Source organism: Callionymus lyra, chromosome 6, assembly GCF_982586985.1.
Source record: "Callionymus lyra chromosome 6, fCalLyr1.hap1.1, whole genome shotgun sequence".
In the NCBI taxonomy this organism is placed as follows: Eukaryota; Metazoa; Chordata; class Actinopteri; order Syngnathiformes; family Callionymidae; genus Callionymus; species Callionymus lyra.
In genome coordinates this window covers 4,358,430-4,381,810 of record NC_141823.1, presented here as the reverse complement: position 1 = coordinate 4,381,810, position 23,381 = coordinate 4,358,430, and the positions used below count along the sequence as shown (strand labels likewise).

The window sequence follows — 23,381 nt, the reverse complement described above, 5'->3', positions numbered from 1 at the left end:
CTACACAAAAATATTTGTTCATTTTAATGTAGCGACTGGAGCTCAGTTGTCTTCGTCTTCATTATCGTCCAAAAAGACGCTTAAAAACATCCAAATACCTCCGTACTGCTCGACTGTAACGTCCATCTCATAATCTCACCTGAAAAAAAGGTAAAAGTAGAAACACAAGCACAAGAACAAGCTTAAAATGTAGAATCTTTTAATTATTTCCAGAATCATTTTTCATGTCGAAGCTTCAATCCAATATGGACGTTACAGACGAGCAGTATGGAGGTGTTTGGATGTTTTAAAATGTATTTTTGGACGAAGATGAAGACGAAGACAACTGAGCTCCAGTCGCTACATTAAAATGAACAAACATTTTTGTCCATAACTCTAAAAAAAACAAACAGATTACTCTGAAAATAATCCCAACTCTTATGGTCGAACAGAGAGATGTAAACGAGTGAAGTTTGAATCATCACCTTCATTTGAGATTATAAATCTATGGTTTCACTGAAGGTTGATAGAATCAACATTCAACCAACTTTTCTCAGGATCCGTGAGCCACGAGGACGACGCTCAGCGAACCCACGTGTGTGAGCGTCACGCGGTGGTGGATGACCAACGCGAAGGAAGTGTCTCGACAGTTTTTGGGGTGCAAGGTTTGCTGATGTCACGAAAGGTCGGCGGCGGCGAAGACGCTCGGCCGACGACGAGCACCAGCGCTGACGTCGGATCTGTTCGCACTCAAGATGTCTCAAGATGAGCGACTGGACACGATGAACCGTCCGAGGTGATGGTTGTGTGACAAGCGAGTGGACGGCAGGCGTCGGGCGGCGAGGCTGTGGCGTCACTGGTGTCGGTTCATCAAAGCGACGAGAGTCGCAGCATCTGCAGATGAACCAGCGAACGTCTTATCCACAGATCCTCGGCTCACACTCCACAAACACAGACCATGTGACGAGTGTTTCATGTTCACGGACCAACCTTCAAATAAAACAGTTGGTTTGACTCTTTTTAACTTGTTTACAGGTTTATTTTATGAGTAAAATTGACTGAAATAAGGTTCTCGACGAGTCAAGAATCACAGGCGAACGTTACGTCTTTTTTCTACGGTGTTGAAGGAGAACAAAACAAATATAGTTGAGAATAATTGAGCCTTTAAAGAATAAAAGACAAGAGTTCTCTGTGAATAAAGGTTTGGAAGTTCCAGAAGATTCCGGCATCATAGAAAGATGAAGGTTTCTTACCTAAAGCCCACATTTTTAAAAATGAACTTCAAAGGAACGAGTCGCATCGACAACCTTTGCTTGGAAACCATCAGAGGTCGTCCTCAGTGATATGACCTAAAAGATTATCTTATTTAATTGACTACTGGTTCATATCTCAACATCATTCTTCAACATAAATATGAAGTTTAAAAAAAATATATGATTCAATTTATAATTTCTCAACAAGTTAATGTCGAATTGTTGTGATATGTTGTGGGACGTCAGTCTACGTCCTCTAGATCTATTGATGTATAGCTTTATAAACCTGTCATCTTTGAAGAGTCATCGCTGAAATATAATGTTTTAATTATCAATGTATTTCAAGTTATATATGCAAGATCTTTTACTCAATTTAATGATCTGAGACCTTTCAATTGAGAATGTGTTCAAAATCTAAATTAGTTTTCAACCGATAAAGAAAAAGAGCAAATGCAGATTTAAAGTACGACCGTGATAGTAAAGGATTACAAGGAAGACGCAACTGAGTCAATGCTCTTAATTTGAAAGCCAAGCCTTTATTTCCTCCTATTAAATGGCGTTCGGGGGAATTTATCGTAAAGTTTAGCGAGAACTCTCCAGATTTAAGTTTGGCTCAAAAGTGAAGAATCCTGAGCGACAGCGTTAGACAAGTGATGCTGTAATGAAGGATAGACCCGCCTTTTGTTGCCTCTGATTGGTTAATATTAAGTCAGGCCTTCTGTGATTGGCTAGATTTACAATAACCCAAAAAAAGGTTTAGTATGGTTAAAAGATAAATATAAAATATTAAATGGATTATTAACAAATTCATATTTTATTTAAGGCCAAAATGTAGTTTTTAAATATTCTATTGTATTTTTCTTAAACTCTTTTTTTATACGATTGAGATAAAAACTATTTCTGGTCTTAATTGTATCTGTAGATAAAGTCCATGTGTCTTTACTTCTCCACACAAACCTCCGTTACTTCTTCAGTTTTAAAGTCTCTCCGCCTCAGTGGACATGTGACGTAGTTTGTTGAGGCTCATTAGTTTGTGCCTCAAGCTTTACCTTTTCACTGCCGTTGTATTTACGATCAGAGAAACTAAATAAGATCCTTACAAACGTTAAACTTTAATAAAAACATCAGCCAGACTGTGGAAAATGAAGATGAAAAATCTGTGAGGATTATTTTGACGACATTCAAAGATCCGTCAACAACCGCGTCAATCGCATGTATCAACACAGTTTGTGATGGATTGCTCATTGAGAGGTGAGGCACTGCCTCACCTGCCTGCCCTGACGTCCCTGGTGGTCCTGAAACCACATTGATCTCTTTTGAAGACCCTCTAGAGATTCTCCGTTCAGCCGACTTGTCGCACCCTTCGGTAAAATGTTTATAATGCGATCATTTCCATTTTGCTTCCGTGATTCTATCACTATCAAAACGTTTAAAAATGCTCATAAAAATGCGACACTTTCATCAATATTAAAGGTTTTTTTCCGACAACATTTACTTGTTTTTATTGGACACCACGACTCATTCATTCTCAGTTGATTTATCACTTGCTGGGCTTTTGTTGCACCGACGACATCAGACCTTGATCTTTAAAACATATTGTAACAAGGTTAGATTTTAATGAAGCTTCATATACTTTTCAAGTAATACATTTAGAAATAAGCCTCCAAAAACAAAGTATTTACGCCGATTGAAAAGCAGATCCATCCTTGAAGTGGTCTTTACCTGCGGTCCTGGTTTTAGACTGGAGGTTGTTGGTGTGTGATCAGTAAAAACCTTCTCATCTCTACCTCTCTATGCAAGTGTTGAGTCGACTCATGACCAGCTTTTATGGTGAGTCGCCTTCACACGTCACCCCCCCCCCCACGAAACTACATGTGTGTGTCGTCGAAATTCCCTTCACACGTTGACCATCTGATCTCACCGTCGCCGAAGGAGAATCTGGACTCGCAACACATGGATATTAGGTTACCAGCTCGGCTGAAGACCAGTTTGACATGAGGTTTGGAAGAACATCACGTTTCTTTGGATCGTGGCTCAATCCAAGAGGCTCAATGTCGTGCTTCGATAACATTGCTGTCGTCAACGAGTCCCTTCAGAGACGATCTTGTGTGGACGACAAAGGTACACATCCCCAAAAAGTTTCCACTTCAACAAAGAACATACTTTCCCACGACCATCTCAGACTTCCAACGGTTTTGCTTCAGTTTAGTCAAAGAAAAGTCCATGAGAAGACGTTTGAAGTCGCGCTTTGATCGAAGGCGTCGTCTTTTCCCGGCAGCAATTAGTGTCGTCGTCCCCGGAGAGTCTCGAGGTGACATCAGGAGACTCTCCCGTCTCCTCAGACGGTAGGGATGTAACAAATCACTGATAAGAATCAGAAATGGGTTTCGATTCAAACGATGCGAGTGCGTCGATACACGAGCCCCTGGACCGATCCAAATGAACCACGGACCGGTCGATGGTCCGGTTCTCTTTCCCGAGACATGTAACTTGGCTCCCCCTCCCTCACCTGTCTCACTGCTAAAGGAACAGTAACACGCACAACAACATTGTAGAGTTTTACTTTAGTTTGTTCAAAAGTTGTTTCAAATTTGTGTAGATCTTAAAAAAAGAAAGAATCAAGACCTGTTGAACTGTATCTTTCAGCCCTTCCCAGAAAATATTTTAATATTTTTCAGCAAGTCAGTTATAATAATAATAATATTATATCTATTTATATAGCGCCTTTCTAGACCAGGGTCACAAAGCGCTTTGACAGCCGTTCACACATACTGATGGGAGTAGGCACCTTTACATTATTTTTAATCAGGTTAAGTTTGATAGAAAATCATTATTATTTTGACGGTCCTATTATTTAGTTTTCTGCATTGTTGAAATGATAAGACAATTGTAAAGACGTATATAAATGTAAATACAACCCTTCAGAGTCACATAAGAAAAGAGAAAAACAAACACAAGTGCGTTCATCAGGACAAACTGCAGTTAATATACGAAACATTGTTACGATGAAGTCAAATAGCAGCTGTTAAATGCAGAGAGAAAAGCAATAACAACCAATATCGTATCATTTTGTATGTTTGTTTTCATTTTTTAACCTCAGTAGCAGCTCATTGTTCGCAGATGCGAGTCTTTATTTCACATACTTGTTGAAATGTAATCGTTTTTTTTGTTCTAATTTGTGTCAGTAGTGAAAATTTAATATTTAGTTTCTTGCCAGAGAGGCTTTCAAAAGTTCTTAAAGTGTAACATGTTAGATTAAGAAACACAGTGACATGGTTCTGTATCCACATGACAAATGCAACAAAAATACTCATTACTGCTCTTTTATTAAACTTATCACTATGAAATTAAAAAATATCACATTATTTAGGATTGATTTGATTACTTTCTTAATGTAAAATGTTTACTTTAAACGAGGAACTATATGGATTACTCTCTAGGCAATTGAACCAGGTGAACTGGACTTGGTTTGTGTCCGTGTCTAGTCAGACTTGCTAGTCTCTGGACCTGATCAAGACACTTGGATAAGAAACATCTTCACAGACAAAATCCAAGTCCAGTTGCTCTGTTTCAAAGGTCTAGAGATGCCTTTGACCCGAGTCATCTGATGACATCATATTGCACTGAATGGAATCCTTTGTTTTTAAAATGAATCGTTCCTGAATCGTTTGGTACCCCATGTATCCAGATACGTTTGGAATCCTCTTGTATTTGAGGGGTGCACACCCCTGCATGACACACATCAGTCAACGACGCCGACGACATTTCGTCTAATCCAGTTTATTCTCTCTCAGTTAAAGAAAAAGCGGGTAGAAAGCAAAATGTAAAGAAACAAAAATGTATATTTTTGTGTCCTTCCAAACATTCCAACTGAAATAAACATAAACAGCACTAGTCCAAGTTTCATTTGTTCATTTCATATTAAATTGAGGAATCGAGAAAAGTCAAACCACCAGGAAGATTCGCCACATTATCGGAGCCACCTGGGAAAAGTTAGGTCTTGAGCTGCCAATTATCTCCGTAATTCAAGCTGAGAGGCTTCGTTTTAAAGATCAAACGTGTATTTGCTTCGTAATATTCTCTTTTTTAATACAAGCCAAGCATCAGTCCAGATCACTTTAGTCATTTTGAGGAATCTTAGGCTAGTACGACTGCGGCAAAATCTCATTAAACTTAAATTAGTCAGTCCTCACTATCAGGATACGATTTAAAAAATAAAATACATGTGTTTTTACCGAGTTTTGGCTCTCAATTGAATAATTAATGAACAAATGAGCAGAGTATGATCTACACTAGGTAAATGTGAAAGGCAAAAAAAGGGGATTAAATGAGTATTTTCTCTTTAAGATACAGTTCTATAGTCCACAAGGAAATATTTGGAAATAACTTATTAGCTGATTCAAACATTCACAACCCCGACCAGCTTCGCTCCGGCTTGGCATCCACACAAGAAAAAGAACGGGAGGGGAGAAGAAAAAAAAAGGAAAAAAAAGTAGCGCAATCATCAATAAGTGAAGGAGAAAAGGGGGTGCACGGGGTTCATCACGACGTGAGATCAAAAAACAGGTGAAGAAAGTAAAGTATCAAACCCAACCTTGTGCCACAAACGACCATCGTTAAATGTTGAGAACTGAAATTAAGACAGGATGTGCGACCTGAACTTCAACAACCTCCGAACCGCCACCGGGTGAGTTTCTGTCTCCGGGTGCAGCATTTTCAGGTCTTGCACATTATTATTGTCCTGGTAACTAAGCACACACTGAACACAAGATGGGGGGTCGGGGGTTGGGGGGGGCGGGGCTAATCAAAGAGGAAGACGTCGGATCCTCTGCATTTTAACTCCTGATCCAATGGGTCCGTGTGCCGTTTTCCAACAGTTCCCGGGAGTCTCGCTCACCATGAATATTCCTGGATACACTTGCACATCTCCAGAGAGTCAGACCTGGAACTTCTGGGGGGGCGGCGGGGGGAGTAGGGTAGTGGGGGGGTGATGGGAGAAAGATTAGAAATCCTGAGGTGGATGGTGAAACCGGGGTCTACAGATTAGGAACAAGAGGTGGTGGGAGAACGAGGGGTTAAGACACTGACTGAGTTTGTTCACCAAGTCTTGTAGTTGAACTCGACTCAGTCTGATTTTGAGGTAAATAGCAAAGTCTATAAACGGTGGGTGCTCGTCGTTCCATCTTCCAGAAGAGTCTCTTCCCAGACTTCTCGCCGTTTTCGTCACAAAAAAAAGAAAAAAAGGATCCGTTCTTCTCTTAATCCAACACGAGTCCTCTCACTTGACTCTGCTTAACACAACGAGAGGCCAATAATTCCTTATTCCAATAACAGGGTTTTCCAAAGGCATCTTAGCAGCAGGGACGTCACAGAGGGAACACGAGCCAGAACCATCAATTCAAGTCTACATTTGAATCAAAACAGGGGAGGGGAAAAAAGCAGGTAAAACAGGAAGGAAGAAAAAAAAAAAAAAGTAATCCCTCTTCGTGCTAAGACACAATCTCCAGATTTCTTTTTGAAAAAAAAAAAACGCACACCCGCTCAGGAGCACTCCTCTCCGATGCGCTGGCAGGAGCGCCCCACTTTGCGGTCCAGCTTGACCATCTTGAGGACCGCCTCCTGCCGACCACGGCCCAGGTGATCGAAGAGACACTCGTGCTGCTCCGGGAGTCGGTGGAGCATGCAGAAGACGTAACCTGTGAGGAGGGAGAACGGGTTTAAGTCAATGAAGCAGGTGTGTTTACTCTTTTTAGTTTAGTCTGATGTTAGTCTTGCTCCCTTTATTTCCCAACTGTGGTTCTAGTCATAATGTAGACGTTCTACAATATCTGAGCCATTTTTATTTGCTCACCTTGATACGCTCTTCTTCGCCTTTACATTTGTGTTATTATGACCTTATAGTGTGTATCCATTTCAACCTCGTCTCATACAACTTAAGCCCACGAACCATTGAGTGATCTTGAAAAACAAAGCCAAATGTAACCTCTTTTCTAACAACAAATATTCTGCCTCCTCCCCAAGGTCTTATCAGGCGGCCTAAAGAGGAACCTAGAGGTCAAAACTAATCGACCAGACAAGTACTGACTCAACTCTGGTTATTGCACTTGATGAGAAGGTTTCAGAGTTTCAGTTCTGTCCAAATTTAGCTGAAAAGTGTTTTCATGAGCAGTAGAGCTCTGAATGATTTTACCCAGGGGAATCAAGTACAGCAAAAAGGACCCAAAACAGAACCTTGTGGGACTCCACACAACAGATCCGCTGATTCAGACATTGTTTATTGGCAGATACACTGAAACTGCCATAAACATCAACATTCATCGACTTCAGTCAGTTTAAGGTAACGGTAGTACATAAAAATCCTAGTAACAAAAACAATGCCGATGAGTAAAAGATGCGGATGAATTCATCTTCGTGATCAGAAGATGTGAGTGAGGCATCTGTCCGGGCGCGTCACGCATGAGAGCAGCTCGTCAAAGCTATGAAAATGTGCAACACCAGCGTCTTTAATGAGCGATAATAAAGAGCTCGCTTTGACAGTTGATGTGCAATTAAAGCCGATGTGATTAGAAAGCAGAGAGAATGAGCGGAAGGAACAAGAGCAGTGGCTAGAAAAGAAAATGGATCAATTGCTCAAGTTCTTGATAAAATAATTGGTATATAATTAAGTCAATTTAAGTTTGGACATCTAGATGTTCCTAGTACATAGTCACGTGTGTGTGTGTGTGTATATATATATATATATATATATATATATATATATATATATATATAGAACTTTATTGATGCTCTGGAGGCTTTTTCGGGAAATTGTTTTTCCAATCATTACACAGCAATACAGACGATAGATTTATAAAAATCATAATAACAAAGTTTCTATAGTAAGAAAGTGCAAGATTGCATCAATCTAAGTCTAAAGATAAAGAACATGGATCAAAGACAAAGGATCCAAAGATTAACATAGAAGAGTCAAACATACTCCACTCCTGCCCCCAAACTCAGAATTATAGAAGTAATAAATCCATTTAAAAACAGTTATAAGATCATCAGCGTGTTTTGTAGACAGTAGATTTTAGGTTTAACAACATTTCAAAAAAGTTGAATAAACGACTCTTAAAAATATTTGGAAACATCCGAGATAAAACTTCTCGTAAACTGCACACTGTCAGTTTAAAAAGTAATTAATTTGTGCTACATTAACACACATTATCTATCTATTAAAATGATGACACTGACCCATAGTGTCTGAAAAAATTCAACTGACTCACAATACCCACAACAACGTGTTTATAAATGTACAATTAATTATAATTGATTCATTATAATGATTCATTATTTGTGACCCTGGTCTGGAAAGGCGCTATATAAATAGAGATTATTATTATTATAATTAATAATCATACTTAATCCGTGCTCTACAAGAGACCTGCAGTATTTTTATACTTTTTAAATCTTGATTACTAAAAGGATATTAATGTCTCATGTGTGACCTTTTTTTAAATGAAGTCTCTGGAATAAATTGCCAATAATAACACAACTAGAGATACTTTGACGAAAGACGATTTCATGTTGTCATTTCATGTAATAACGATAGTGAACGACTAAATAAGCATCAGTTAATGTGGATTCTTTAATACTTTTCATCGGAGGAATCGTGGCCGAAGCACTTTTAGCAGATCAGAGTCAATAATGGAGAAAATAAATGTTTGGTGTGAGAAGATACGGTAATTGCAGCAATTTTCTTGTCAGTAGTTTCGAAGAACATTTTCATTCATTCGACTTAATGAAATGGAGTTAATTTACAAAAGGCAATTTCTAATGTGCAGATTACTGCGTTTCAGATGGTTTTTAGTGGCAGACACTGATTAGAAGACGTGCTGTTGGTTTGGAAGTGCATTAGCGTGGCTAGTAATTGGCTGATGTTTAATGTGCGGAGGGGAATCCGTCTCTTGTCTTCACCATCGAAAGAGGAGAAATGTTCACACATTGGCAGTAGAAGCACAACACTGACATTCTAAAACCCAGTCCTCAGGCTGGAGTGAAGTCTTCAGGGAGACGACGGCTATGCTGTGCAAGTAGTGATGGATGGATGATCCACACGTTATTCCGGTGGTTAATAAATATGTTTAAAGTGTTTTTCTTCGGCATGATTCTTTGAGTTCAGAACACGTTCAATTTCCTCTGGTTATATAATATATATACAATGGTATACTTTATATCATTGAGACATATCTCTCTGTTACTAACTGATGCATTTGTATTTTAAAGGTAAATATTAGACTCATCACAACAACAATAGTTTGTGCACATGTGAGACGCAGGGTTGGACTTGATTTATATTTATCATATTTGTATTTATAGTTGGTGCAGCGACAAGAGTTCCTGCCACAGAAGTGACTCATAATTGTGCACTGAAGTGTCATCTTAGTTTTTATGTCTAAAAAAAAGTTTTTAAAAGCCTTGAATTGTTGACTTGTGTGTGTTCATATGTGCACGTGTGTGTGTGTTCGTACCACAGCGACAGGAGCCCAGTTCTTGCTGCACCAGCTCCAGTTTGGTTTGGCATCGATGGCAACGTTTGCGGCTCCGCTGCTTGGAGCCGCCGCGGGACGAGGATGAAGACGGCGACGGCGCAGACGTCGAGGAGGACGACGACGACTCTTCACCCTCTGGCAGCTGCGCGACTCTCGCCTGCTTCGCCGGGGAGACGTCACTTTCGGACTCGGAGGCTGAGGACACAGAGACAGGCGGGGGACATGAGAAGGCAGGACCGGTGCAGGCAGCGCTCCCCCTAAAACTCCGGAGATAAATTTAGCTGTGCGTTTTAAAAGGTGACGTGTTTGGATTTGTCTCAAAAGGCAGGAAATGTGAGGCGACTCCTGGCTAAATGTGCGACGGTCAAACTGCAACTTTGCTGCCAGAGCTGACAATTATTTTGCAGAAAGAGGGGTGCTTTAGTTGAGACAGCTCTACTTCCTGTGAACCCGCCAGGTCTGCGAGGAGAGACTCCACTCTCACCGATCTGCAGTCATTTACAAACCTGGCCGCCAGTGGCACCACTGGTCGCAGAGAGAAGGATCTGTAGCTCTATATCGTACAATTACTGGACGACGACCTTTGCTGCTCCATGTCGCTCCGTGAGACTTGTTTCTTTTGAACAGGATGAGTTTCTTTATCCATTTCCAAGACAAATCACATTTCAGTATCTGTTCAATATTCATCATCACTGAGAGTTATTTACGTGTAATAACAGGTTGATTAGACCAAAGAGCAACTTTTAACTAATGGTATTAGAAAATATTATATACTTAAATTTAAAGTTATGCTTAGTTGTTATAAATAGTGAGAACAATGAGATATTTACAAACAAACATTGACTTTTATTATTCCATTTGTATGTCAAGTTGCAGGTGTTGACCTAAAAGTAAACTAATGCTTATTTATGATGGTTTTAAGTGGGACTTGAAACTATGACACAAAATGAGCCTTCGAACTAACATTAAGTCCATTTCAAATGCCACACATCATTCATATCAGATGTTTTTTAATGACACCCCGTTATATACTACATAATGTGCAGGTGAACTGCCTTAGGTTCGTGCAGTTATACCACAGCAGTGTATTAAAAGCCACGGCTTTCAGGTGATATTTGAATTCTCTATTCCAGATACATCTTTATGGGGAGACCATAGTTTGAAAGATCATATTCAGAATGATAAATAAAGAATGTTAAATGGCATTATTTTGGACAGCCCGTTATCAAGATATACACTTAAATGAATCAACTTAATCAAGACTGTGATCGATGCCTTACTAAAGTTTTGACTCATGTCTGACATCAGCCACCTCAGCTTACCGCAGTTTAAATTCAACTACATTTCCTTTTAGCTAAAAATGGTAAGTTCAACAGAAAAAAAAGGCACATCACAGATGTTTTTCCTCCTCTCTATAAATACGGCCCTCACAGCGTATAAATAATTAAAATAAATCTAACTTCAGATATACGGAGGAGCAGCTCTTAGAATTGGATTTCTATTATTAATCCGCACATAAAGTTCCGGCCAAATCTTTAGCACCTTTTAACACTCCTCTGTCGACAGAAGATTGTGAAAAGAATACATCGACGTCGTGTCCGCGACAGGAATTTCAAAAGAAGCCATAAGAACGACTATAACAGGCTCCATGAAAACTTTCATTTTACACATTAGACATCGTGTCGGAGTTAGTGAGATCTGCTGCAAGGCGAGAACTGCATACTGATGGAAGTGGACTGGATCTCACATGGAAAACCTGGTCCTTTTAAGTAAACAGTGTTTACAATAGATTAATGGATCTCTGGTATTGGATTACAACCTTCCTAGCGGCCGACACCAGAGGACTGTGTACCTGCGGTGACTTCGGCTGGTCAGCAAGAATGTAAACTCGGTTTTTCTCATCAATCCTGCCGACTTTTTTTCTCCCCTCTGGCCCGGCCGGATGCAGATCAGCGCTCGATAAATCTCTGAGAACTAGGCCAAGCAGAGCAGGCAGATTCCCCGAGTCTGCACCATCGATCCCTGCTCCTATGTGTGTGTGTGTGTGTACAAGTGTGTGTGCCTGTGCGTGTGTGTGCATGGATGAGCAGGTCCTTCCCTCCTGTATCCCTCTCATCCTGCTAAATCTCAGCAGCCAATTTACACAAGAAAAAGATGTGGAATATGCAGAGAACACCTGGACAAGAAAACTAAAGCTTGTGTTGAATCTATTTAGTGGTGCTGTGGTCACTCTTGTTGGTCTGACTGGAAGAAACAACGACGCACAAGTACTAGGAGGTAAAAACTACCAACAACTAGAGCAGCTTATCGTTTGTGTCCTAGATTATATAACAAAACAATAACGTGCTACTGCAATTACTTTGAGAATCTTCTGTTTTTTACCCTCAACAACATTAATATACTAACTAAAGTTTGCCACTTTGGGGCTGCTGGAGCCAAAACTGTATATAGCGGGTCACAAACAATAACTGCATCGCTAATACAAAATAAAAAAGGGGAAACTTGATTCCCTTGAAGAATATCAAAGATAAAAGAAAACACAACAAAGCTTGAAAAAATGACAATAGCATAGAAGAATGCAAGAGTAGACAGGACTGACAAAAAGTAGAAACTTGACCGTCTAAAGAAAACACGTAATGAGTTGATTGATTGATTGATTGATTTTGGGGGGACACCCTGAACAAGTGTCCAGTCTGTGGCAGAGCACATGGACACACACTTACGCCTACGAACTATTTTAAATTACAAATCAATTGCTGTATATATATATAGATTAAACCCACACAAACATGGGGAGAATATACAAACTAGTTTACGAGTGAAATAATCATGAGACTAGATAAACATCAGAAAGGCTCCTTCTAATAATAAGAGACATAAACAGGAGTATTGTTGCAGAACAGATCCAATTATAAGCGTCCTACTTCACCTGAAGGTGCAGGTTGCTCACATGATCCAGCGGCTTTAGACGAGGGATCAGCGTGTTCACACACCGTTCCTCTGCCCTGCCGAGTCTGCAGTTGTGTCAAGTGGTGTGGATGTGGGGAGCTTTATGATGCAATCACAAAGCGTTTGACATGGAAAAACTGGCCAACCATTGAGAGGCATTTGACAACCAGTTCATAAAACAGGGGAAACAATTATCCGACAAGACGTTTTCTATGAACAGATACATGTATTGTAACTTAATGCTACTTTAGGACCTTATCAATAGTATTTTATGTTGAGCTACTTATTTTCCTGTAAACATTATTATGTTCAAATATGCATTTTCTCTTATAGTATCACAAAAACAATCTTTTTATTTTTGATATTATAATGTTTGTATATTTCCTTCATATTTGGAATTGAACTTTTAGTTGATGCATTGTATATTAAGGATTTTGTGTATATATTTCACCTGTTTTTTCTTATTAAATATAACAGTTTTAAATGTATTTTCATCATAGTTCTTTATAATGAATGATTCACCCGTTACTCTCATGTTCCTTTTGTTTTTAAAAAATATTCCACAAATATTTAGTTTACTTTAGAAAAAAGAAAAATCATATTTAAGACCTTTGTTTACAGACATAAACATTTGACAGCATAAGGTCATTATAATTCTCAGAAATCACCCTCATTGCTCCAACGACCTCACGCCATGACAACGACACGCTCAACACTAACAACTTGTAAAGACGTAATCTCTATACAACCAGTCTTTCGGGGCAACCACACCACACAAGTGTGCAGACGGAGAAAGAAAACATCTCGATTGTCTTCACATCCCTGGTGCAACTATCAATACGCCAACCCTCGCAAGACCAATTAGCTCGTCTACTGTGGATTAATCCATCGAGGCGGATGCTTCTGGGTCTTCCTCGGCAAATACTCGGGCTGTCATGAGACCGCTGTCCAGAGCACAACCCAATTACCAGCAGCTGTGATAAAGCAAAGACCTACCCGACTCATAGGAGCGCTTTGTGGGCGTGGAGAGAGGACTGAAGACCACCGTGTCTGTGCTGGATACTTCTGTGAGGAGACAAAGAGGAGCTTTGAATTAGAAGGAGGACATTACAGTCTTTCTTCCATATGAAAATGCTATATGTCACAGACTGCATTTTAGTGCTCGCAGCCTTCATTTTGAAAGAGAAAAAAACATGCAGTTACCATTTTCTCTGTCAAATAAAAATGTTTGATATTAACACTTACTAAAAGAAAACATCCATAAGATGGAGTGAAAAAAAAAATGTTTGCAGAGTAATATAAAGTATATAATAATAAGTTATACAACTACTCCTTGAATAACAGTGACAGTAACATAGGCTACGATGCAACAAATAAAATGAGCCGAGCTTAGGTGAGTGTAAGGATGTTACCCATGAGACTCCTGAAATGTATTTGAGTAGACTTTTTTTCCCACGGTTACATACTTTGAATTACGTTCCATCAGTATTATTTTGGGGCTAAATTGTGGTGCATGAGACGAGGGTGTGGGTACAAATCAATGACATATCTTAATACATGAAAATGTTCCGCAATTAAATACAACAATTATAATACGGGACAATCAGATCAAAGGTGTCGGAGTATCAAATGTTGGTTTATTCACAAGTCGTTCAAATGATTTCAAAATGAAGGCGTGTTGAATATATTGTAGGACTGGGTGTCAAAAGTCTTTTGTGACACCGAACAAAATGTGTTGGTGGCATATCATCAAAAAACATGATTCGTCTCTAGATGCCAAGCTTCTGTACGTGATCAAAACTTGATAATCTGTGCATTTTCCTGTCAAACTGATAAGTGACAAAGGCATAGAATTGATTGGTCACTTGTAGCAACTGTTCTTCGGCTGAGGAAATTTGTACCGGAGTGAAGGTAGTGGCATCTGTACCGGTATCAGACATTTCAAGCCATCTGAACTTGCCCGCAGCCCAAACACCCATAAATAATGAACGTGAAATGAAAAAGATGATATGGTGTGGATTCATTGATCTGCTACATGTTTTAGCAAAGCCTCATTTATGTTAGGACGAGGAGCTCCAGTTTAGAGAAAACAAAATGGCCGCTCAAAGCAACGTCAAGTTGACACAGGAAACGGATGATTTGACAACGAATGGACAGAAGAATATCTACACAAAGCAAATGCTCCAGGCATTTATTCCCATGTGCCTTGCCTTTGTCACTGTCTAGAGTATAACGTGAGGAGACAAGGAGCTGTTGCTATTTCAATTCAATGGTGCTAACTGATTTATAACATTGTTTATTATTTTTAAACACCCAACATTCAACAGGAAATAGTAAGTGATAATAGTAATAAGGGGTTGACCGGTTCACAGGCTGCATATCCTATGGAAAATAAATACATTTTAGTTGATCTGACTTCATTCTTCTGCTTTGTCTTAAGTTGTTTACATCAAATCTTTCCCACTAATTTCTCTAATCACACCCAGTGTCTTCATGTGCCAATTCATCATATTGATGGAGCTAAAGATGTTACTCGAGAGAGTTCTGTATGATGCGAGACTCTGGGGAGGAACAGAAACTCCACGCAGAAAGTAAACAGTCCGCCGAGTCGCATCTCGCAGGAATGGAACCTGCCATCGTCTTCCTGCGAGACTTCAGCAGTCACCACTACACCATCGTGCCGGCCCGCATGCCAAGATGAGTAACGCAAAATGAATTATTCAACGGAGAGACCAAAATAAGTGCAAAAGTTTCTTGAAGTCAAACACCCACCTGATCAGAGAGCACATATATTGGCTATAATTGTAGTAGCCTGAGGAGAGGAGCCGTAGGAGAGTCTGAAAGCATTTGCCAGCATGCTTTAATTTCACCTGATGAACAGCCGATGGCTTGCCTTTTTTTTTCTGCCCTTTATTGTACCGAGGGAGAGGCCCGGACCGCCCAGAGACAAACCACTCTTCAGCTAAGTAATATTAGTTTCACTCTGCACTCATGAATAACAATCATATTTGTCTGTGATTGTATTAACTACAGGGGAACCTTCAGCTCCTGCTACAGAGGGGAGTTGACATTTTCACTCTTCTGCACTTTTATTGTTACTGCTCCGGAATGGCCTCAACAAATAACCTTGTTGGTGCATTGTGTTGACAGTCGCCCTGGAAATTGCAGGTGTCCTCTTAAAAGCTCCACGTCTCAATGGATACCCTTTGCCATCATTCTCTTTATCTGTGCCGCCAGGACAAATATAGCCAGACTTTCCTGCGGCACCGAGTCCATCTTTTGTTCTGTGAACCTCTTCTCCAAAGAGTCTGGCTAAGAAAATGCATAGAAACAGAATATTCTTGTAGGTTTTCAGACATTGGTCTGAGTTTCCACTAGTATAAAGTATTATAAATGTTAAAAAACAGGGAACCAGGAAGTGAAAGAGTTGACCAGCGACATGTGGCGGTGACACGTCCTAACAATAGATGGTTAAAAGGGGATTGCTTCTATTGTGTGGTTCGTGTTGCTTTCATACCGTCCTGAGCTGGTCGAGAGGTCACTCCTGAGTCTTCTGGCTCTTCCGTCGTGAGCGTCGGACTCTTGCTGCTGTTGCTGCTGCTGTTGTTTGGTTCGTTACAGAAGATGTCTGTTTGGCTACTGCTGGAGCTGGTAGAGGGTTTCGGGGCACAATCATCATCGGGTTGTTTCTCTTGGACGTCTGGAGGGAGGACAAAACAGTACAGTGATCGTTACTCAACTTCCACAGTAGTAGCAAAAGAATGTCACTGATCCATTTTTTTTATCTGAACAGCTTTAGCTCCCATTTATTAGAGATCATAACATCTATATGACTAAGACAAAATCAAACAGCTTGAACTGTCAACATTGGAACAGAACAAACAGGACATAATTAAATCTAATAAACCGCTTTCATGTTTCAAAATTTAAAGACGATATCAGCTCAGATTGTTGAGTAAAACTACGAGAACCATTTACCACAGAAAAATTGTTTTTAGGTCAGTCAGTACACAGTCATTTATAAAGCTTATAAGTCACAATGTGCTCTTTTTGAGAAAATTAAAGGACTTGGAATGCGCTGTACATTACAGAGATATAGGTAAATTAAGTCATTTGATTGGGTGGCTATAATTTAGTAACCATTTGAAGTTTTTCCGCAAAAATAAATACAAATAAAACAATGACACCCCTTGTACAGATGCTCCGTTGTGCTGAATTCTCAACTAATTTTAGAGACGCCAAGACATTATTAAACAACAGTATTCATTTTGACAGCATATGACAAAAAAAAAACACATTTTTGCAAGGTATAAAACATTTTAGTCTTTTTAACATAACTTACCTGCAAAACATTTGGAGCACAAGTTCATGGTTTTGCTCGACCTGGATAAGAAGCAGAAAGAAACAATACATTAATGTTTGCCAATAAATCAAGCAGGAAACCTAAAGTAAATATTTAATGTCCCAGACCCCAGCCCTGTTTATTTGGTGATTCTCAAAACTGGACATGCTGACACAAGGCTCAAAACAACTGCACATGAAGTATAGCTTCAAGACAATATGCTACTGTGGTGGAGAAATCAATCCCCCCCCAGATTCCCAAACCAAAGAAATACAACTACAAAAATGAAGAAAAATGGATTAAGCATAGGGTAAATTATTCAACTGGACAATGCTTCCAATGTGAATTCACAGTTTACTAAAGAGATATGACTTGATGAGGATTGTACAAAACCAACTAGTGTGCGAACCAGCAGTTAAACGCACAAACAGGAGCTCAATCATGTAAGAAAATAATTAAATAATCAATTGCAAAGGTTGAACAAAGATGTAAAAAAAAATAATGATCCAGCAAAATAATGATCCAGCAATTTCCTTTCCATCATTCATCCTCACTAATGCAGTCATATTGTGTGCTGTTAAAGCTTCTTGTCTTGTAGACACTCTGAGGTACAGACAACTTCAAGGTGAATGCTTATTCGGTCAGTCTGGTACAGACGAGGTTCAAAGCCATTTCAGGGAAAAACACAGCTGCAACTTCCCTGTAGTCGTGAGTGACATTCAAAAGGTTACCATCATTCCTCACCTAAAATGTGTGTCTTTCCTAGCGAGTCAAACTGTCATCGTTGATTCCTAAATATCTCTTTCTCTGATGACTTCAGCATCCAAAGACCTCCTCTGGCATTTCTATGCAATCTGCTCTCCATTACCACGGACCATTCCCCTTTTCTACAATGATTTCCAAAGCCCCATCTGAACAATAACCCTCTTGTCGGTCTACATGTGAAGTCTTAGCGAAACATTTCTACAGGTGGGGAAATGTATTGGTTAGTGCAATTCTAAAAATACTTCTGAGAAATTCTCACAAACTTTTTCTTGATGGTCCTCGTTACAGCCAATTCCCTTCCTTTTTCCGTTTTTAACCTGCGAGTAAAAGTCATTTGTACCAAGTATTATTTTCTCGATACAAACGCATGTATATGTAAACAACTCAAAAAGTTACATTTGACAATTCTTGCGAGAGGCAGCAGGAGGAAGCTGAATGTGTCACATCACCTCATGAGGACCAGAGTTGTGATTGACAAGTAGCCTTCATTTCTGATAGACAAGTGTCAAACTCCATCTCAAGTGTCGAACACAAATGCAGGCCAGAATGCAGTGTGAATCATTTAAGCTGGCCATGTTTTAAATTAATTTAATTAATTAATTCATCAATGGGATTTCAATACGACATTCAAGACAAAATTCCACAGAAAAAGCCAAACAGACCCGACTCCATTTCTACAAGAAGCAGCAGGTCTGCTCAAGTGTCCCCCGCAAACTATAAAAACAAACTATTCCTGATAAGCAGGACTGAAAAGGGGAGAACTTTGTCTTTACCCTTTACTCCTTTGTTACCTGTTGCTAAAAAGGGACAAAGAGCAGTGATGCGTTTCAAGTCTCTTTGGGTTTTATGCTTTACTTTTGAGAACAACACTAGTTCCAACGATCCTTTAGTTAAAAGCAGCTTTTAAAATATGAACACGTGTAATTTAATGAGAATGACTTAAAGGAATTCGTACAACACACATACAGCCTCAACATGATAGTGAACCACAACAAAAATGATAAGTCAAACGTGAGAATCTCAGATTATTTCTGATACCTGGACAAAAGGAAGTGATCGGATGAGTGTTGTTTTTGTTTAAAAAAAATAAAATAAACGTAGCACAACTCTGGAACTGAGAATACAAACAATAATGAACTTGTAGATTATTAAAAAGAAAGGAAAGGACTGAGTAAACATGTGGAGACAAACGCCATTTTCAAGCTCAAGGAAGTCGTAGCCAGCAACACAATCAATCAAGCTAAAGTTGGCTGCTGTTGACCATAATGAAATGTGATTTTTTGCAGACTTGAGAAAAAGGCCTGGACACCTTGGAGCTTTTGTTTGAGCGACAGAGAACCATAAAGACTTGGACGGCTAAAGCATGTTTATTTAATGGAGCTTTGTTAACATAAATGCTGCTGACAGCAAAAACTTTCCCTAATGTGTTTGCAGAGGAAGATTTAGATAAACTGCCAGCTCCATTTTACCCTCAAACCACAGGTGTTACCTTTACTAACCCTTAAACAACCTGAATCAGAAGGAAAAATAAACACTATTTGACCCGACACTTGTACAGCAGTCGTCATAAGTCGCTGAATTACAGCACATGAGCCATTCTGGAAGCCAAATATTACGCACGTTTAACAAATCTAATTTTAATCTTAGGGGCCACGAGAGCGGCGGCGCACCGAAATAACAGGCCGTTCTTATTACATTACAGTTGGATTCAAACTCCATGAGAATTTTCACTTCCTTGAAGTAGACGTATTCTGCTCTTGGTTGTTCCAGAGGTTACTCACATCTCCTTCCTGTTCTGTGTTTCAGTTAATAAAAAGGACACGGTGTCTTTCTAACCAGATACAAGTCACGTTGACCCATGATATCAAACAAGCACACAAGAGGTAAACGTGTACAGTATCCTAGCAAGGCCAGAAACTACATGTACATTATAAAGAACACATTAATGAATTCATTTTTTTGGGGTCTAAAGGCCATCATAGTTTCTTCAGGTGAGAGGTAGGACACCCCGGAACCAGTCTGTCACAGGCCACACTGGGCCTACAACCATTCAGATACACACTCACACCTACGTACAAGTCAGAGCTCCCAATCAACCTTTTATGTTTTTGAACTTTGAAATATACGGTAGAATAGAAAGAAACCAAACATTTTCGACAGGAGTCAATACAATATAAAGCCTAACAAAATGTGATCTAACCCAGCATCCAAATTTGGCTTTTTTTTCATTGGCCTCTTTTTCTGTGATTCAACAAAAGAACAAACAAATATCAGAGGCTTTCTATCAAAAAGGGATAACATTGATTCCATTAGAAGTGTAGAAGGTTGTTTTTTTTTTATCTCCAGCAACATTAGATATCCAAATTAAACAGGCAAATTGGAAAACTAATGTGAACAGCACAGGAAGGACATAAGCAGGCCTCGTAAAACAGGACGCCTGGAGAGAAATGGGTTGTATTCTTATTTATATTCAGCCGAGAACCGTAGGCTCATATCATCTTGTACTGAACGTTATCATATATCCAAGGAACTGATATATTTGAGGCAATGCGTCAATGAAATTTAAGTAAATCCTAAAGGAACTTCTTAGTACTTCACACTGGGTGTCGGCCAATGCACAACCTCAACCAAGTTAATCATTGTCCATTTGGAACACGTAAAATATATATAAACATATATTGATTATCAGAAGACACGGCCATGCCCTGAAAAAGCAAATGTTGTTCATTTCCAGCCTCACTCAGAGATTCAACCCCTCCTTCCTGTCCACCAGTCGATTGAGTTGAAAATAAAAACACAACATGTTTAATTACGACTCCCTCCCCCTATTTTTTTTTTACCTTAGTTATGTGTGCACTTGTTTTTCTGTTTACCGTTTGTTGATATATTGATCATTATTTAATTTGCCATTGTGTTAATTTTATTTATTTTTCTTTTCCTCATCACTCGATTACCTCGGCTTCAATGTCAGGTGGTTACACTGTTATCTACAATCTCGCCATCTTAGGGTCCCTCCCTGACCATCGGAAATCAGTGGGTCCACTGGTGGATAGACCATGTGTTCACAGGATTTTTCGATGTTCTCGGTTCCTTACACATGTACTGAATTTGTAAAGAATGATTTTAGCCATCATGTCCCCTGGTACCGGAATCAACTCCAGAAAATGTTAAAATTGCTGACGTTGTCTTAAATGATGACATTAAATGTTTATTATCTCCAAAATAACAGAAGCATGTCACTGTTTTGTATGAATTGTATCTTAATCTCAACTAATGTGGTAATTTAAATGTGTCAAATTTTCATTAGAAAAAGATCTTAAACCCACTGAAAACACTTTTTCTGGAGATTAAATCTCATTGACCATAACCACACCCATTCCGCTGTGATTGGTCAAGCAACTTTATAAAGTAACCCATTTAAAACATTGGTCATGATGAAGGACTCACTGCATCTTGGAGAGGAAGACTTTAACATTTAAAACATGTCAGTCAGGAACATTGGGTTTTCACATTAGTTGCCCTCAATGGTATATATAACTATCATGGTATATTGCAGGCCTGGGGGCCATTTATGGCCCTTGAGCAAGTGTCACATAGTCCACAACCATTGATATAATCTATCCAGCCAAAGTATGTCGTTTTAAATTGCACTTACAATACTTACATTACAGGCGAGTCTGGAAAGTTTGCTTTTTAGATTAGTTTCCCTTTTATAACCCATCATTTTAACTATTGTGTTATTTGATGCTTGTTAGTAGTATTGTGTTGTTTGATGTGTAACTGTGTCTTTACCGACTTATTGGCTAGGATTGTAATAGATAACAATCTCAATGGGACTCACCCGTTTAAATAAAGGATAATTAAATATACATTAACATTTTAATTAATCGTCATTATTGGTTTTAATTATATTAATTCAGTGTTGTTCCTATTTTTAATATATGTAATGTGTGTCTTAAAATAACATGTTAAACCTCTTTTTTGTGTGAGCTGCTGTGACAAGTCAAATGTCCTCAATAAAAGGTTTATCAATCATTACTAGTCGCTGACGGACAGTTTGAGATCAAACTTAAAAGCACATGTTCGGTAAAAGTGGTTTTGATTCGCTGTTCAAGCGATAAGGATGGTTTTGAAACGAGAACATGAACCATCACTTTCTCTGTAGCAGCGAAGCTAACGCGGCTAACGGCTAATGCTACAAAACAATGGGGAGGGGGCTCATCCTGCTTCAACTGCTAATGCTAACCAGAGCTAGCCACAGGAGAAAAAAAGTTACGACATTTGTCGGCGTCTTACCCCCAAAAACCACACGGACAGCGCGGGGGCACGACGTTAACGTTGCTCGGAGGCTTGCTGCCTTCGCTCCCGGTGTCCCCCATGTCGGCGCTGGTGGTCAGGCGGTGGGAGAAGAAGCAGGAGAGACCGGGGATGGAGTGAAGGCCTTGTGTTCGCCCGTCGAACCAAACACGGCTGCGATGTTCAACGTCCGAGTCCCGGCGGTCGAGTTCTTCCCGAGGGTCGTCTGGGTCTCGGGGGCGATTCGCCGACACGAGCGGCCCCTGTGTGCGGAGGATTCGGGCAATTTATCGCCTGGAGAAAGCGCACCGTCAACGCCGACGACGGACGGAACCACCGGGGAATCCTGGGCCGATCAGCTGGAGTGAGGGACGAACCACCGACGCACGCAGGGGCGGGGGGCGCGTTGGTTCGGGTCGGACAAAGAAAAACTCGAAATACGTTATGTTATTGTTAAATAAACATTGTCAAACGACACTATACCCGTTTAAATCCTATATCTGTTGCATTTAAAGTTTATCTGAAAGCGCGTCGCTCCGTTAACGCGGTGTGGTCGAGATGGTACGGTCCACACACAACCCTGAAGCCCATTACTCCACGTTTTCAAATTTAAACCCCCAAACAAGATCGCTGTGGACTTAAGAGGAAGGTCACCAGGTTCTCTATTGACAAGCGTTTATTTTTTATTCTTAATCACACTTGGTACTAGTCATTCATGTATCGCAACAGGGAGGCTTGTATATGCCGAAGAAAACTGTTTAAAAAAGGAACAATTAAAGAAAATACTAATCCATACTTTTACAGTTATATAAAATATAGCTGTTTTGTATTAAATATGACGGTAAGACACAATTTTTTAATACTTTAAAGGGAAGACAAAGTGTTACAAACAACAAAGTGATCATATAAGCCAGATTGTTATCACACTATCAAGTAGGCGTTTGAGGAAGTATTGATACACTGATATGTCGTAATATTTTTTTCACAATACTGTATTAATATTCAATAGTACTGTATCTAATTAATCTTTTTCCTTTCAAAAAAATACTTCAATTTGATCACATATCTTTTTTGGTTTACATTTCAATAAAGTGTGTAAAAAGTACATCATTTGATTTATTTTATTTCCGTTTAAAATTCAAATATTCATGGCATTTGTTTATTTAATTTTTTTTAAATTGTCTTGCCATTCAACTTCTGGTCATTACGTCCCCTGCAGCTAAAGGAAAATGTAATCCTGTGATATTCCGGCGATGACTGAGGACG

The 23,381-nt window shown here is 39.5% G+C and overlaps 2 protein-coding genes across 6 annotated transcripts in view; both read right to left on the bottom strand.

Annotated features, from left to right (window-relative positions):
* Nucleotides 1–4,996: 4,996 nt before the first annotated feature.
* LOC148076237 (AN1-type zinc finger protein 3 homolog) lies at nucleotides 4,997–22,479 on the bottom strand. 5 transcript variants are annotated; one of them, XM_087793088.1, is made up of 8 exons: nucleotides 18,482–18,497; nucleotides 18,083–18,136; nucleotides 17,799–18,017; nucleotides 17,055–17,095; nucleotides 16,230–16,412; nucleotides 13,709–13,777; nucleotides 9,743–9,958; nucleotides 4,997–6,928 (listed from the first exon to the last, which is right to left on the bottom strand). In XM_087793088.1, exons 4-8 carry the CDS (start codon nucleotides 17,080–17,082, stop codon nucleotides 6,774–6,776), a joined length of 651 nt encoding a protein of 216 aa, XP_087649214.1. In that variant the 5' UTR covers nucleotides 17,083–17,095; nucleotides 17,799–18,017; nucleotides 18,083–18,136; nucleotides 18,482–18,497; the 3' UTR covers nucleotides 4,997–6,773. The 5 variants fall into 5 exon arrangements, with proteins under 5 accessions (XP_087649214.1, XP_087649215.1, XP_087649213.1 ...); XM_087793089.1 differs by lacking the exon at nucleotides 18,482–18,497 and adding an exon at nucleotides 18,216–18,475; XM_087793087.1 differs by lacking the exons at nucleotides 17,799–18,017; nucleotides 18,482–18,497 and adding an exon at nucleotides 18,216–18,475.
* Nucleotides 18,479–23,381, bottom strand: part of LOC148076234 (regulator of G protein signaling 9-binding protein) — a 69,576-nt gene continuing 64,673 nt past the window's right edge. Inside the window, exon 2 of the mRNA XM_087793090.1 lies at nucleotides 18,479–18,493. The gene's annotated coding sequence lies outside the window, so the exon portion shown is untranslated. The remainder of the gene's footprint in view (nucleotides 18,494–23,381) is intronic.